Source organism: Uloborus diversus, chromosome 5, assembly GCF_026930045.1.
Source record: "Uloborus diversus isolate 005 chromosome 5, Udiv.v.3.1, whole genome shotgun sequence".
Classification (NCBI taxonomy): domain Eukaryota; kingdom Metazoa; phylum Arthropoda; class Arachnida; order Araneae; family Uloboridae; genus Uloborus; species Uloborus diversus.
In genome coordinates this window covers 51732331-51747914 of record NC_072735.1, presented here as the reverse complement: position 1 = coordinate 51747914, position 15584 = coordinate 51732331, and the positions used below count along the sequence as shown (strand labels likewise).

The following is a 15584-nucleotide window of genomic DNA, read 5'->3' as shown; positions in this document are numbered from 1 at the left end:
GAGTTTAGAGTTAGTGGATTCGGAGGTCTTTCTCGGAACTTTTTGGAAATTGAAGTCTTTCAGTAGAAAAATAAATCTTAAACACAAACTTACAATGCCTTTAATAAACCCAAAAAGGAGGGGGTGGGGGTGGGTATACCGTCGCCCAGCTCGAAATATTTCCGTTACTGAAATTTTAAGAGCTCTGTTTTGGGCTCTCTTTGGATGACTTAAGGGGGAAGGAAGTAGGAAGCTTCTTTCAAAAGTTTCCGAAATTAAAATATTAAAACTTTTAGGCGGTCATAAGTCATGTATGTAGGTAAGGGGGTTATTGCTCCTAGAAAGAAATTTAGAAACTGAAGCATTAAAACTCAAATTTAGAATATTTGTGGTGAATTCAGAAAAAGGGTTCGGGAGTTCTCTTCCGATAAATTTTCAAAGATGAAATATTTAAAAGGCCACTTTAGGCTATATTTGAGTGCCTTAAGAGGGATTTGATTCAGGGCCCTCCCTGGGGGTGAGCATTCAGTTCCCCCTATTGCTTTTTTTTTAAATTAATGAATACTGGAAAGTGTACCTCGTTTAAAAAATGTATCTACTTCACTGAAGTGGTTTTTTTATGGCTAATTTCAGCACCTGCTATCTTATAAAGACTTCTTTTTCAAATGAAGACTGTATGGGGGGAATGGTGCCAGTAGTCGCCCATACCCTTCCCCCTCCCCCTTTCCTTCTTTTCTGGTTTGTTGGCGCTACCTTGGGTAGGCTTTCCGATCATATCTGATTTATGTTGCAAAAGTGAAAATCTTATGTCCCAAGCGATTTTTCTGCTGCAAAAAATATATTTACGATCGGCAATAGACTAATGGCGGGGCCCTGAACGCTTTTACAACTAACATTATCCATTATCGTCTAAAATTGCGTTTTTGTAACTTCAGTTTCGAAATATTGCCGAAGGAGAGTTCTTGAACTTCATCCCTTCAATAATGCAGTCAAAAAGCGTATAAACGTTATGGAAGATGGAGTACAATGTCGTTATGTTTAATTTCGGGGAGAGTTCTGAGCGCCCCCCCCCCCCCCACCTCTTTTGCTAATACTTTTGAAGGTCGCCCAATATTGTGATTTTAGGACTATCAGTTTGAAAAAAATTGATCTAAGAGAGTCCTTGAATCCCTCTTTTCCCTGTACTTTACCAAATGGCCTATCATTGCGTTTTTTGGATTTCAATTTAAAAAAAATCTGGGGGAGAGCCCCCAGACCCCCCGTTATTGGCGGGTTTTACGTTTTTGGAGTTACGATATCAGAAAACTTAAATATTACAATTTAAACTAAGTTCATGTTGTTATAAATGTCAAAAGCTTAATTTCTAAAATCAAACAGATTCCAAAACTGGCATATTTAAAATGTCCAACATTTATACACATAAATTTTTCCTTAAGCACACATGATGGGGGGGGGGGGGGAGCGGCTGGAAATATTTTCCGTCTTGAACACATCACCAAAACTTGCACCCATGGAGACAGTCTATGAGTCTCATTCCTAACCCAAGCCATAAATATGGATTATAAATTACATTTATATAGTAAGTTACCGCCCTATAGCCAGGGCTAAGGCAGAAATACATGAAATACACCGCCAGCTCAGTCAATTCCAGCCGAGGACTGCAGTTTCGTGCTTATTAGCACTCATCAGCACGGCATAGGAGTGACTGAGCTAGAGGTGGAAAACCTCTTAAGGAAACCTAGACAGGGTTCATATACTTGTGGTTAAAAAAAATTCCCTGACTTTTCAGGTTTTTCCAGGTGTTTTTTTAAAAATTCCAGGTTACTCGCTCCATTCAAAATTAAGTTTAAATAGCAATATTTTCAAATTAATTAAAATTGTTTAAAGTAGCAATGCGGAAGAACAGAAACTTCTTTCCTTAGATTTAAAAAAATATATATTTTTTTTTTCTTTCCCAAATTTTAAGTTTTTTTAAACACTTTGTTCAAAATTGTTTTAATTGATTTACTAATTGTTGAAAACAAAATGCTTCCAACTTATTTTAGCGTTTTCTCGATGTCATGTGTCATGAGTAATATTAGTGTTTTGCTGTAGTGGAGCAGCAATCTTTTAACATTCGCTTTTTGTCTTTTGGTTCACAATACTCCTTTTTATTTTCTTATTAGTATGTAACACAAAACATATTGAGCAAAATACAAAGCTATTTTTCAGTATAAATATGATTAACTTGTTGCATTGATCGCCATACCAGAAAAAGCATAATAACAAAAATCAACATCCGCCGATAATAGGCCAATGCCAATAATCTTTTTTTTCTCTTTTGCTTATTAAGGAATGCTCCCATTAAAAAAAAAAATTTCCTAGAAAATAATTAATTTTTAAAAATTCATAATTTGTTGCACATTTTATCTTTCAATAGTTTACATAGAGATAAACATCCAATTATCATGCAAACGACCAAATATGGCGACTAAGTCAAAAACTTAAGATAATAAGTAGATTTTTGAATTTGTAGCATAAAAGTAGTTAAATAAATAATTAATAATCCTTAAAAAACTACGTCAAAATAGTCAGTTTTTAGCTCATAAGGGTCTAAAGCAATTAGAATAAACGAGCTGATGTGTGCATCACATGACTTCCTTTTACACCAATTTAATGTTATTTCTCTATTATTGCAATTTTAATGTGATTCTCTCTCTAAACTCTCTAAATATCACCAACAATGGCTACATTAAAACCAGATTTTAAAAAAAATAGCCAAATTTGTCGCCAAGTTGGCGAAAAAAATTTGGCAACAAAACGGCTACCAAAAGACTGGCGATATATCGCCAAGTGTCCGCCAAATTGTAACACCACTTGAGTTTGCATCGAAATTAACAATGAATTCCCCCCAAAAAGGGGCAAAAGTCCCCGTTAGAAACACCCGAATGCAACCAAAAAAGGAGGTGCACAACTAAACCTCACTAGGAGTCTACGTACCAAATTTCAACTTTCTAGGACATTACGTTCTTGAGTTATGCGACATACATACGCACATACGTACATACAGACGTCACGAGAAAAACTCGTTGTAATTAACTCGGGAAACTTCAAAATGGATATTTCGAGCGTCTATACGTTCTTAGGCACATATGTACGTGTGGTCGGGTCGAAAAAAAAACTCAGCATTCATTTGGGGGTGAGCAAAATGGAAATTAAGGCCGATTTTTGAGTGAACATTTTTTCGCGAATACAATACTTCCTTTTTTGTAAAAGGAAGTAAAAAAGAGTCACCACTGAGCTGAATATATGTTTTTTTAATCTCATTCTTATAAAATAACAAATCAGGAATGGCTAGGTATATTTGGCAGGAGAACAATTAATTTATAAGAAGCACATAAAAAAAAAAAAAAAAAAATCGTCGCCAAGTTGGCGAAAAAACTTGGCGACCAAAAGCTTGGCGATACGTCACCAAGTGTTTACCAAATTATAACACCACTTAAGTTTGTATTGATATTAACAATGATTTCCCCCCCAAAAAGGTGCAAAAGACCCCCTTAGGAACATCCGAAAGCAACCAAAAGGGGAGGTGCACAACTAGACCCCCACTACGAGTCTATGTACCAAATTTCAACTTTCTAGGACATACCATTTTTGAGTTATGCGAGATACATACGCACATACGCACATACGCACATACACACATACGAACATACATACAGACGTCACGAGAAAAGTCGTTGTAATTACCTCGGTGATGGTCAAAATGGATATTTCGCGTGTCAATACATTCTTAGGCACTTTTCCGCATGTGGTCGAATCGAAAAAAAAACTCAACATTCATTTGGGGCTGAGCAAAATGGAAATTAAGGGCGATTTTTGAGTGAAAATTTTTTCGCGAATACAATACTTCCTTTTTTGTAAAAGGAAGTAAAAAAGTTGTTAAGATAAATTTTCGCATTTTTCAAGAAAATAATTATGAATTATCCAAAAAAAAAAGGCACATTTTGCGTTGTTTTCAATAGTTTGCATAGCAATAAACATCCAATGCCTTTTTCGGGAACTTCAGCACTTAAAAAGTCTTGTGTACTTCCATCTTGGGAACGACCAAATATGGCGGCTGCGCCCAAAAATAAGAAGTAATTTTTTGAATTTATAGCATGAAAACTATTAAAAAATAACAAATCTTCATGAAACTACAATTCAGTTGAAAGTTTTTAGCACAAATTGCATCCAATGAAATGAAGATAAAATTAAGTTTTAAGAACAAAATTTTTCAATTCTCAAGAAAATTATTTAAAATAATCATAATAAAACAATTTTCAGCATATTTTGTGATACTTTCATTAATTTGCAGTTGAAGAAAACATCCAATTATGCTTTGCTTTTGGATCGTGTCTACTTCTATCTTGTGGGTGACCAAAAATGGTGACTACGTTTCACACGTAGCTTACCAGGAAACATCACGAGTTCAGTAATCATGAAAAAAGTTAAAAATGGTCGCATTCGAAAGAGTATCTTTAGAAAAAAATTTGACCCAAATATTGCGTGCCCTCGTCCTTTTGTTTTTGAGATATGGGGGGGTCAAAGTCTCGAAATCTTACGAAAATTTGCCAAATTTAAAGACTTGGCAAGAAATGGAAAATAACCACGTGATTTCATCGCCTGCGTCTAGCAAGACTCTCATTTCCATTTCTGGTCATCTGCAAAGCGCGTAAACGATGTTTCGAATTAACCCTTTACTTAAATGAAAAATTATCATATAAGCCATTGTGCTACAATATGATTAAGGTGAAAAAACAACGTAAATAAAGCACAAATATTCAGGAAATGCACCAATGTTCAACCAATGTTCTCTCGCAACTTTTGGTTGTGTTGGTGAGCTTCTTGCACTGATGAAGAGGCTCCATTGTAGCCTTGAAATAGCTATATGCTGCATTTTCATGAATATTTGTGCTTTATTTACGTTGTTTTTTCACCTTAATCAACCCTTTACTTGTGTGGGTAAAATTAAAAAGTAACTATGAAGCCTGTGAAATGGAAACTAGTGAGCTTTATCCAGAGGAGCTACAACTTTATAACGAAATTGAACGTAGGATTTAACTTTGTAATCGTGATAATAATGCATTTCAGAATTTAAGTGCATTTCAAATATGTTTTACTTAACTAATTTAAGTTTGTACTCTTGTAATGAAATGTGTTGTAAGTAATTAATAATTATGTACGAGAATTAATATGAATAAGTAAAAAAAACATGCTTATTAAAGCTTATATATTGAAAATAAAATGGATAGTTTTTGATGTTGAAAGAACATGATCATGGATTGTAGTATCCCAGCTCTTATTTATTTTTTCAAAAGTTATTATCATTCATGAAGTTTTATTGTCTGACCACTGCTAGCGAAAATGTTTAATTTAAAATCAAAAAAAATAATAACTAAAAAAAAGAAAACAACGGATAGTAAATGTCAAAAATTTGCACAGCAAAACTAACGATGTCGGAAATTACTTCATAACAGATTCTTATCAAAAATTTTATAGTCGACGTTCATTACAACAACCCCTGTAGTTCGAAAAAGTCTGTCACTCGCAACTGAAAGTCGCTATAACGTAAATGCACATCATATTGCATGTTATTTAGTCATTTTTAAAAATACTGAAGTCACTTTTACCAATTATGTTTCACGTTAAAAGGGAATTCAAATACGAGCAAAATAAAAATCAAATACAGTTTTTTTTTTATTTGACTTGTTAGAGGGTTTACACATATCTTGAAAACGATACACATAACGAAAAGCACACTGGGAATAACTTACAGAAATCGTTTTTTTTTAATTTGAGAACATGGTTTGAAATCTTTAAAAATGTCGTTTTCTTCGTATTTAGATACTGTTGAAGACTTAGATTTACGACTTTTCAAAAAAAAAGACTTTAAAAGTGTGTTTACCGTTTCTCTACGGTTATCATATTTTTTTCAAAACAGTTTTCATCATCGAATAAACTCTTTCAGTGGAAATATTTCACCCGCAGAAGCATAAAAGTTTTAAACATCAGTTTTTTAACAGACAGTCTTAAGAATAACAAAAAATTCCATTGTTTTTACAATAAAATAAAACAAATATTTCGGGCTGTGGCGTTTTCCCCTATACAGTTGCACGTTAATATCCCAGAACACAAGCCCCTAAAAAATTTTAATGCCGCAATCTGTGCCACGAAACCCCGCGCCATGGTAGTCACCCCGAGTAAAGATTTAATGCGATATTTCTCACGCGCTTTGTTGGTGACCAAATATGGAAGTGAAATGTCTTGTCAGATGCAGATGTTGAATTTGCGCCGTATCTTCCATTTCTGAACAAAACTCGCTAAATTTGGCGACTTTACTAAAAATTTCGGCAATTTTTAAGACATCATATTTCGATAACGTGGTCACGAGGGCACGTAGTTTCAGTGCCATAAACATGTTTTCCAATGCTCTTTCAAATGCCACCAATTTGGAATTTTTTTGAATTTCCTTGATCGTGATGTTTCCTGGTTAGAAGACTTTCCGATTTAAAAAAAAAATGATTTTCCCAGATCCCCATCCCCATTTTCAGGCTTGTGCTCCCGAAGCAGTAAATTGTCCTCTTCCCTGTTGAGTTTGTGCATAATTCTTATTCACCCGAGGAATTATTTTTTTGAGAACTATTGAAGGTCAAAAATGGCGGCTGTGAAAGTTTTTTTGGGTCGCCACTTTTTTAATTGCCAGTTTCATTTCGCCTCAAAATTTTTACAATTTAGGAAAAATAGTTAAAAGGAAAATTAGATCTCATGAAACAAAATTCCCTGGGAAAAAATTGAAAAAAAAAAATTGGGGGGGGCAAATTTGGAAAATTCCCTGACATTTCCCTGACATTTTTAACTGTCAGTTTCCCTGACAATTCCAGGTTTTCCCGCAGCGTACGAACCCCTGCTAGAGTGCCAAACAAACTGGTAGCTAATACAGAATTAGCAGTAACCAGACGAGTGACCGAAACAATGGTTCGGTTCAATTCGAATATTGAAGGCAAGGACCTATATATAGGGCGGCCTAAGGCCTAGGGGGGCCCTATATATTAAACACATTTAACATATTAAAAATTCATTAATATTAATATATGATATTTTAAATAAATTTCAGTGATGAATTAAGTTTCAACTACTTGATTTTTTTTTTTTTTTTACACGAACATTTTGAATTCAAGCACATTAGCTTTTAATATCGTATGAGGAAGAAATCCATAAAACTGAATTACAACGAAAATCGTTTCTTCGCTCCATTAAAATTTCATAATGTAAAAGAATAATTGAGTGCATTATTTGTGCAAGTCATTTCAAAAAAATTTTATCAAAAAAAAAAAAATTTACAAAATCTTAATTAAGAAAAACTTTTTTTTGGATTTTAATAGGTGATGAAACTAATTATGGCAGTGATAATACTAAAAGTTTACAATGCGCTGACAAAACCGATGTGCTGCCAACGGGAATTGAACCGAAGCCCTCCCACCTTTTAAGCGTGTGTGCTATCCTCCCTGCTACATAGTTTCTAAAGAGTGGGGACTAAGTAATTTTTATATACGATATTGCAAGCATCGTGTTTCCAAACCTAAATATCGAAATTATCAGATATCATGATAATTTTAAAATATACAACGGATTTATATGTACTAATATAGCAGCAAACCCTGCGAAAACAGGAGGAAATAAAAAGAACTAAAATGGTTTTAGAATGTAAAAGCCAATTGATTCATAAATCCACGCTAGCAGATTTAAAAATTTAAAAAAAGGTCAAACGTACGCTTGCTAATGGTTTTAAAAGCAACAACTTTATAATATAAATTACGTAAAAGAGAACCCTTTAATTATCCAGTTTTGTTTGTAAATACAAACTTTTTAACATTGAGTACAGTAACCTGATTGGCGCGTGTTTAAACCCTGAATGTCGCCAAAGCATGCTTTTTTCATGGATCGGAAAATCCAGTATTAAAACTAATATTACAGGAAAGCAGTGTTGCCAGATTGGGGAAAATTTCCCCATTTTGGGGAAATCTGGTGCTCTCTGGGGAAATTTTGGGGAAATGGGTTTTGAGGGGAATTCATTGAGGAAACATTTTTTTCTTGGGGAAAAAAAAACCTCGGGGAAAAAATAATTTTTTTCGTATTTAAATTCGCGTCAAGAAGTTGTTTGTATCAAACAGCGTTGGTTTAGCTTTGCTCAACTTTATGGAATTTGCATTTCGCATTATGTGGAATATTATGCAACGGAATTTGCTTTAATGTTCTGCGTGAGTAACTAGTTTTGATATGTGAATTAGGTACAAATAAGTGATGAAGAATGTTCTTGGATAAATGTATACAAAAATCATAGTTTAAATGTACATACAGAAGCAGCGTAGTAAATGCGAGTAGAAAAAAAATATTTGGTTATTTCTTATCTTTCAGTAATGCGCTTGTATTTATGACTAGTGGCAACTGCACCGCTTTGCCCATAGTAGAAAATTAAAAGGTCTTTTGGATCCCCTGTATACTTACAAATAATGCATGATGAATTTTCTCGTCAATTGGCTTGCCCACATTACGGTTCCAAGTTATGATAACTTGGTAATTTACTCGTCCATTTTATCATAATTTTGCTCGGAAAAATGTTCTTAAAATTGGAATAAAAAAGGAACAAAATCGAATTTTCGAAAAATCGCTTAAAGGTGCACACCCCCATGCTACAAACTAATTCTTTGCCAAATTTCATGAAAATCGGCCGAACGATCTAGGCGCTATGCGCGTCACAGAGATTTTGACAGAGAGACTTTCAGCTTTATTATTAGTAAAGAAAGATAAAGATAAAGAAGACAAAAAAAAAAAGCGAAAGAGTTAAGGGAAAAAAGTTGGGGAATTTTGTAAGAAAATTTGGCTATTTGGGGGGGGAAATTTTTTTCAAGAGACAAGAATATTAGAGGAATTCGATTCGTTTTATGAAAATATTAGTGGAAAAATAATTTTTGAATTTGGGGAATTTCGATAGAAAACATCACTTTTTGGGGAAAAGTTGATAGGGAATTGGGGAAATCTGGATTTGACCATCTGGCAACACTGCAGGAAAGAAAACACTATGATTTTCAAAAGAAAGTAAGTTAACACATTAAAGCAGTGCTTCTCAACCTTTTTTACTTTGCGGCCCACTTAAGAAAATTTCTAGATCAACAAGGCACACTAAACTTAATTTTGCAATGGTAATATAGAAATGTTTTTATCATTCACTGGTAAAAAGACGGGAGTGGGGGAACTTTTTCACAACAATTGTAACTGTAGTGTATTTAAATTTATTTAGAAAGTAGAAATATTCGGAATGTGTATTGAAGTTGATAATAAATAACAAACCTACCTATATCAGACTTTACAGAAAATTATACTTGATACGTTTCAAAGCATTTCTGTCAAACATATCATTAAAGTGCACACTGCAGTTAAACGATTTATCAAATAATGATACACTTGAGGAGCAAAGCTGTTTGATGTTTGGCTCTATGCTGGACACGAAGTTCTTGATCAGGCTCTTTAAAGATGATCTCTTGCTGTTTTCTTTTATAAATGTGAGGATTGAGAAGCTGAGTTCGCAAAGATATGTAGTTGAAAATGGTAGCAGCACATCAATAGCAAGGCAAGAGATGGGTAGGATACTCATTTTTAACCAGCAACCAAAATTCGTCCAGAAGCACCTCGCTCAACTTAAGTTTAAGAGTACGGTCGCTCTTGAGGTTCATAAATTTTCTCGTGCCTTCAAAGAAAGGTCTTTAACTAATGCATCCGCAGATGAAGAGAATGGAACTCGAATCCAGTCATACTGTTTCATGTTAACATTCTTGAAAAGTGCTTAAACTTGTCCTGAAGTATAACTAAATGTCCTGCCACTACATTCAGCAGCTTTTTTCCATGTCATTTCCTTTACATACCATGTTGACGGTCTGTCTGAACATGTCCAATGAGCCACGATTTACTTCTTCTCTCAACAGCTGAATTTTTGATTTGAACCAGTTTAGCTTGTCCATACATGTAACCCAAATTCTCTTCTTGTCCTTGCATTTTCTGATTCAATTCGTTAAGGTGTTCAAAAATGTCAGCCATGTAAGCTAGTTTTGCCAGACAATATTTGTCTTTCAACAGACTGGCGTGCTGCATTTTGTTTTTTAAAATCAAAAACTGTCGTACCTCGTCCCTCAATTCGAAAATTCTTGATAGTACCTTATGATAGTACGTGAAAGCCAGCGAATCTCTGTATGAAGAAGTAGGGAGTGGTGATCTGCCACCAGTTGTTCACAAAGTATACGGAGAAAAGGCGAGAGTTTTATGGAATTCATGACTTCAGCTCATTTGGTAAGTTCTTTGCCATGAGAACTTCATGGTGGAGGAAACAGTGTATGGTTTTAATTTCCAGTTTGCCAAGTCTTAGAACCGAGCTTTGAGAAACTACGATAAAATGAAATTAGTATCGGAACTGGAAAAGAGGGAAACAAAAGTTAAAGAAAGCTGGGGCTAAAATTCTGGGCAGGAGGGTACGATCCCTGCCTGGGGGAGGGGACGATACTCCCGTTTGCGAAAGAGTTAGAAAAAATTCTGTACAATTAGTCTATTTCATGGAAATTAGAATCTGTTTTCAAAAACTGAAAGTTATGGGATCACAAGAAGTTTAAAAGAGGTGGGGCAGCAAGTCCCGCCTCTCCTCTTGTTGGGTATGTCTTATTGCACATGATCGACAGGGTGAATTGAGAAATTACAGAACGATACAAACGCTATTCGATCGTTACTTTAAAATAAAATACTTCAAGGCTCTTTCTTTTTATATAACTACGAAAATACTGCGGCACACCTGGTTCCTTGTCGTGGCGCACCGGAGTGCCGCGGCACCCCGGTTGCAAAGCCCTGCATTAAAGTACATCCTAAATGTATTGGTTTGCCATCAAAATCAAAAACTTGGCTTAGGATACAAAAAACAAAACCTTGAACATAAGCCTAGCAAAACAAAACAATTTTTCCTAAATTCCTGGGGAAATTTTCTCATTAGTGAAGGCAAGATATAGGTAACAAACACGTCAAAGAATGTAAAACTAAAAATTAAATTACACAGTTTTCCGTATTTTAAAAGGAATCTTTCTTTTTTCTTTGAGCGCGTGTTGCGGGCAATGCAAATTCTATGGACGGGAACTTGAGCATAGGACGGTTTTCGCCAGTGACCAATCAGCGTGCAGTATGCGTGTGTCGCATCTCTCAGTATAAAAGATCACTACTCTCTGCACACCTATATATATATATTTTTAAAGGTACATTCTTTTTCATACACCCCATTTATTAAGTATTATAAAACATAACTAGTCATCTAACTTTTAAACTACATATATCATTTCTTGTATTCATAAATAGTGTTTAACTGAAATACTAATGCCTTGTGAAGAAAAGCTAAAAAGAAATCAAAGCCCTATTGTGCTAAAAAGGGGGAATGTTTTACGTTTAATATGTTCAATCTTTTGTATTTATTTGTACCTTTTATTTGCAGGTTGTTATTTGGGTTGATCCATTAGATGGAACTGCTGAATATACACAAGGTATAAATAATCTCTGGAAAACTATGAAAGTTTGTATCTTCTATGATGAAGCAATATTTGTTTTAGCATAAGTCAGGATTTCCTTTAGGGTCGCATTTTTTGCAAAATTTGAAAACACAGTCTAAGTTACGAAAATGAAGCAAGATATTTTCGCTTTTATGCTTAAAAAAGAAAAAAAAATGATTTACAATCAGAAAATGAGCAAGCATCTCCATACTGAGCTTGATCTTTTTCTTTATTTTAAATTTTAAAGAAACATTAGCTGATGTGCATTTATTTCTCTAAAGATCTCATGTCTAAATTTTGAATTTTGCTTTCAACTGGAGATGAAACACATAGAGTCAGTGAAAAGATGTGTAAACATATTCTTTAACCTTCGACATTTTAGCATTTTGCTAAAGCTTTTTTCCCAATTTTAGCCTTTTTGCTCAGGAACGTTTGAACTCGGCTTAAAACCTATGGCATAAATACGCACTTTATGTCTCAAAGATCAATAGTAAAGGTCAGGGGCGGCAAATAAGGGATGCGAGAGGGGGCGGTTGCACCCCCAAATTTTTCACTAAGAATAATATAAAATGGTAAAATTCAATTTAGATAACTTAGAAAATCATTTGCCTGAATTTTCAGAACAGAAAAAACTGATGGAGGATAAGTGTTTGCCTTAACTAAAGAAGTAATCTCTTCATATGGGTTAAATATTTCAAAATTGAGTGATGGAGCATCTTGTATGAGATACCCGTACAGTGTAGAGTCTGTGCAAATTTTTCGCTTAAATTCCATGTCATTTTACATAAATTTTTATGCTCATATTATAACTTAATGTTCAGCTAGTAAGTGTTCATTGACGCCATGTACTAGAAACACATTTTAGCAACTCGGTGTATCATATGCTTTCATGGGAACTTTTTGTAAAGATATGCTATTTTTGAAAAACATCTCACATCAAAAAATACTTTCACATCAACAAATGTATCTTGAGGCTCTTTACTTGACAATCTCTGAGTGACACAAGATGGTCTTCAAGAGTTATAAAAGCCCCCTGGAAGAATTACTGGAAAGCGACCTTTTCATTGATAAAAAATTTGATGTCATTTTAATATGTATGCCTTTGTCTGAATTTTTTGTTTACTTTATTTATACTGCGGAGCGTTTTTTTGATAAATGCTACACTCTATCATAAAAATTTTAATTTGCTAATCTTAATTCTTGGATTGACAATTGAAACTCTTAGTAATTTTCGCATTAATGCATACTTGAACCAGGTGTGGAACTTTGTGACAGAACTTTTCGTAAGTTTTTAATGTATGCCAATGTGGAAGAGGTGACAAACCCAGATGAAGTTTTAGTCAAAATATTAAATCAATATTTTGAATAAACTGATCAATTCAGTTTCTCAAGAAATTGAGACAGGATTTAGTGAGATATATTTATTATTGGTCTGAACTTCAATATTATGTAGGTCAGTTATAAAAAGCGAAAAAGAAAATATTACACTTATAAGTAATAGCATGAGGGAAGAGGAATTGTTTTGTGAATTGTGATTATACTTTTTAATGACACAAAATAAATACTAGCCTATTTAAAAAGCTTTCTTGGTTATTTTAAAGAGAGGAATCTAAAGGAAATGTGCTTTTTTGACATAACTTTCTTGCTTCCATTGTTTTTTGACTGTTTCAATCAGGTCAGTCATTCGAAAGATGACTTCCGTGATTAAATTGAAAAACCGATGTAAATAAAGCACAAATTTACACGAAAATACAGCATATAGCTATTTCAAGGCTACAATAATGGAGCCTCTTCATCGGTGTAAAAAACTACGCACACAACCAGAAAGTTGTAGGAGAACTGAACGTCAACCAATTTTGACTTTCGTGTCTCAGGAGGTTAGAGAATTGCCTTCGAAGCGCAATGAGGCAAAGCAAGACCTTCCTCTTTAACTATACTGGCAATAAATTAAGTCTTTGGATATTGATTAACTATAGTTACAAAATTTTCTGTTCTTCCTGACTCCAAAAATAGCAGATTAAAACTTTATTAAAAAATAAAAACTAGTACCGAGATATTTTGTGAGATAACTTATAACAAAATTAATTTAAAGCTTCGGTCGAAAAAATTTTATTGTTCTTTACAAACCTAAATATTCTTAACATTAAAACCATTTAATTATCAGTTCTTGTTAAACAATATGTATTTTATACCGTTCTGAGGAAATTCATGTTCAAGAAACTCGCCCCCCCCCCCCCCAAACGAAATGCTGAAATGCCGCCCCTGGTAAAGGTGGAGTGTATAAAAAATAAATAAATAAATAAAACTTGTTGCCGAAAAAAAAATAATTTTAATACCATTTATTATTTCAGCTTGATCTGCACATTTTGCTGAAAATCCAGTTTCATTTGATGTTTATATTTCCTTAATTACACTGCGACAAAAATCCCTTCAAAATGCCTTCTGACTCCATTTCTGCTGTTTCTTATGTACAATGACTCACTGAATTCATATATGACCACCTTTTTCTTCCATCACGTCCCACTTTTTGGAAATGGGGCCCCTCCACCTAAATTTGTTTAGTTTTTGACAGTTTCACTGCTATCATTTTTATTAAGAGTGGAAGGAAACATTATATTAACTGTTAACATTCTTCTGAGGGGCTAGAGAGGTGCAGAATTCAAAAGCAGGAACATTTGGAGCAAGTTGGGTGACTCACGGGGCATTCCCTCCCTAAAATATTTTTAAAAATCATCAAAAATGATATTTTTTTGCTAGGTTTTTGTTTTACATTTTATTCACATACGAGGGCGGTTTGATAAGTCCGTGACTTTTGAAGGAAAAAATCAAAATAAATACCAAAATGCAATTTATAGTTATATTTGGCAATACCCGTGAAATTTGCAGACGATATTTAAATTTTGTTGTGTTTTATTGGCATCGGATGAAAACAGCAGACTATTTTTATTTCGTTATGGAGAAAAAAGAATTTCGCGTGTTGATTAAGCATTACTTTTTGCGCAGAGAAACGATTTCCAAAACGGAACAAAAGTTGAAAAAATATTATTGTGAGTCTGCTCCATCACATGGTATGATTCACAAGTGGTTTACAGAATTTCGTTGTGGCCGTACGAGCACAACAGACGCATAACGTTCTGGACGTCCAATTGAAGTCACGAATGAAGAAATAATCAACAAAATCCATGACATCGTGCTAGAAGACCGCCGTGTGAAAGTGCCTGAGATAGTTAATATGGTAAACATATCATCTGAACGTGTATGCAACATTTTGCACGAACATTTGTGCATGAAAAAGTTATCAGCAAGATGGGTGCCGCGTTTGCTGACAGTGGATCAAAAACGGAATCGTGTAACAATGTCAAAGCAGTGTTTAGACAAATTAAAGCGTAATCCAAGTGAATTTTTGCAACGTTATGTGACCATGGATGAAACTTGGATACATTACTACACACCAGAAATGAAAGAACAGTCAAAACAGTGGACTTCAGCTATGGAAACTGGCAAAAACAGTTCCATCAGCCGGCAAGGTTATGGCTTCAGTTTTCTGGGATTCAAAGAGCATAATCCACATTGACTACCTTGAAAAAGGAAAAACAATCACGGGACAGTATTATGCTAATTTATTAGACAGTTTTAATGCAAAATTAAGAGAAAAACGACCCCATTTGTCCAAGAAAAAAGTGCTGTTCCATCACGATAACGCTCCAGCTCACGCATCTGCAATTGCAACCACAAAATTGCTTGAATTAAGCTATGAATTGGTTCCTAATCCAGCATATTCCCCATACTTGGCCCCCAGTGACTTTTTTCTGTTTCCAAATTTAAAAAAATGGCTTAGTGGAAGGAGATTTTGCTCAAATGATGAGATCATTAATGCCACAAATGAGTATTTTGATGACCTTCAGACATCTTATTTTTTAGACGGGTTAGAAAAGTTGGAACATCGTTGGAAAAATGTATAGCTGTGAAAGGAGATTATGTTGAAAAATAAATTGCATTTTGGTTTTGATT

The 15584-nt window shown here is 34.2% G+C and overlaps 1 protein-coding gene across 2 annotated transcripts in view; it reads left to right on the top strand.

Moving 5' to 3' along the window:
- The window catches only part of LOC129222493 (3'(2'),5'-bisphosphate nucleotidase 1-like), a 43852-nt gene extending 31138 nt beyond the window's left edge, over positions 1 to 12714 (top strand). For both annotated transcript variants that reach the window (XM_054857006.1, XM_054857005.1), the window contains exon 4: positions 11519 to 12714. In XM_054857006.1, the coding sequence (XP_054712981.1) occupies positions 11519 to 11638 (120 nt within the window). In that variant the 3' untranslated portion in view covers positions 11639 to 12714. The remainder of the gene's footprint in view (positions 1 to 11518) is intronic.
- Positions 12715 to 15584: the final 2870 nt, after the last annotated feature.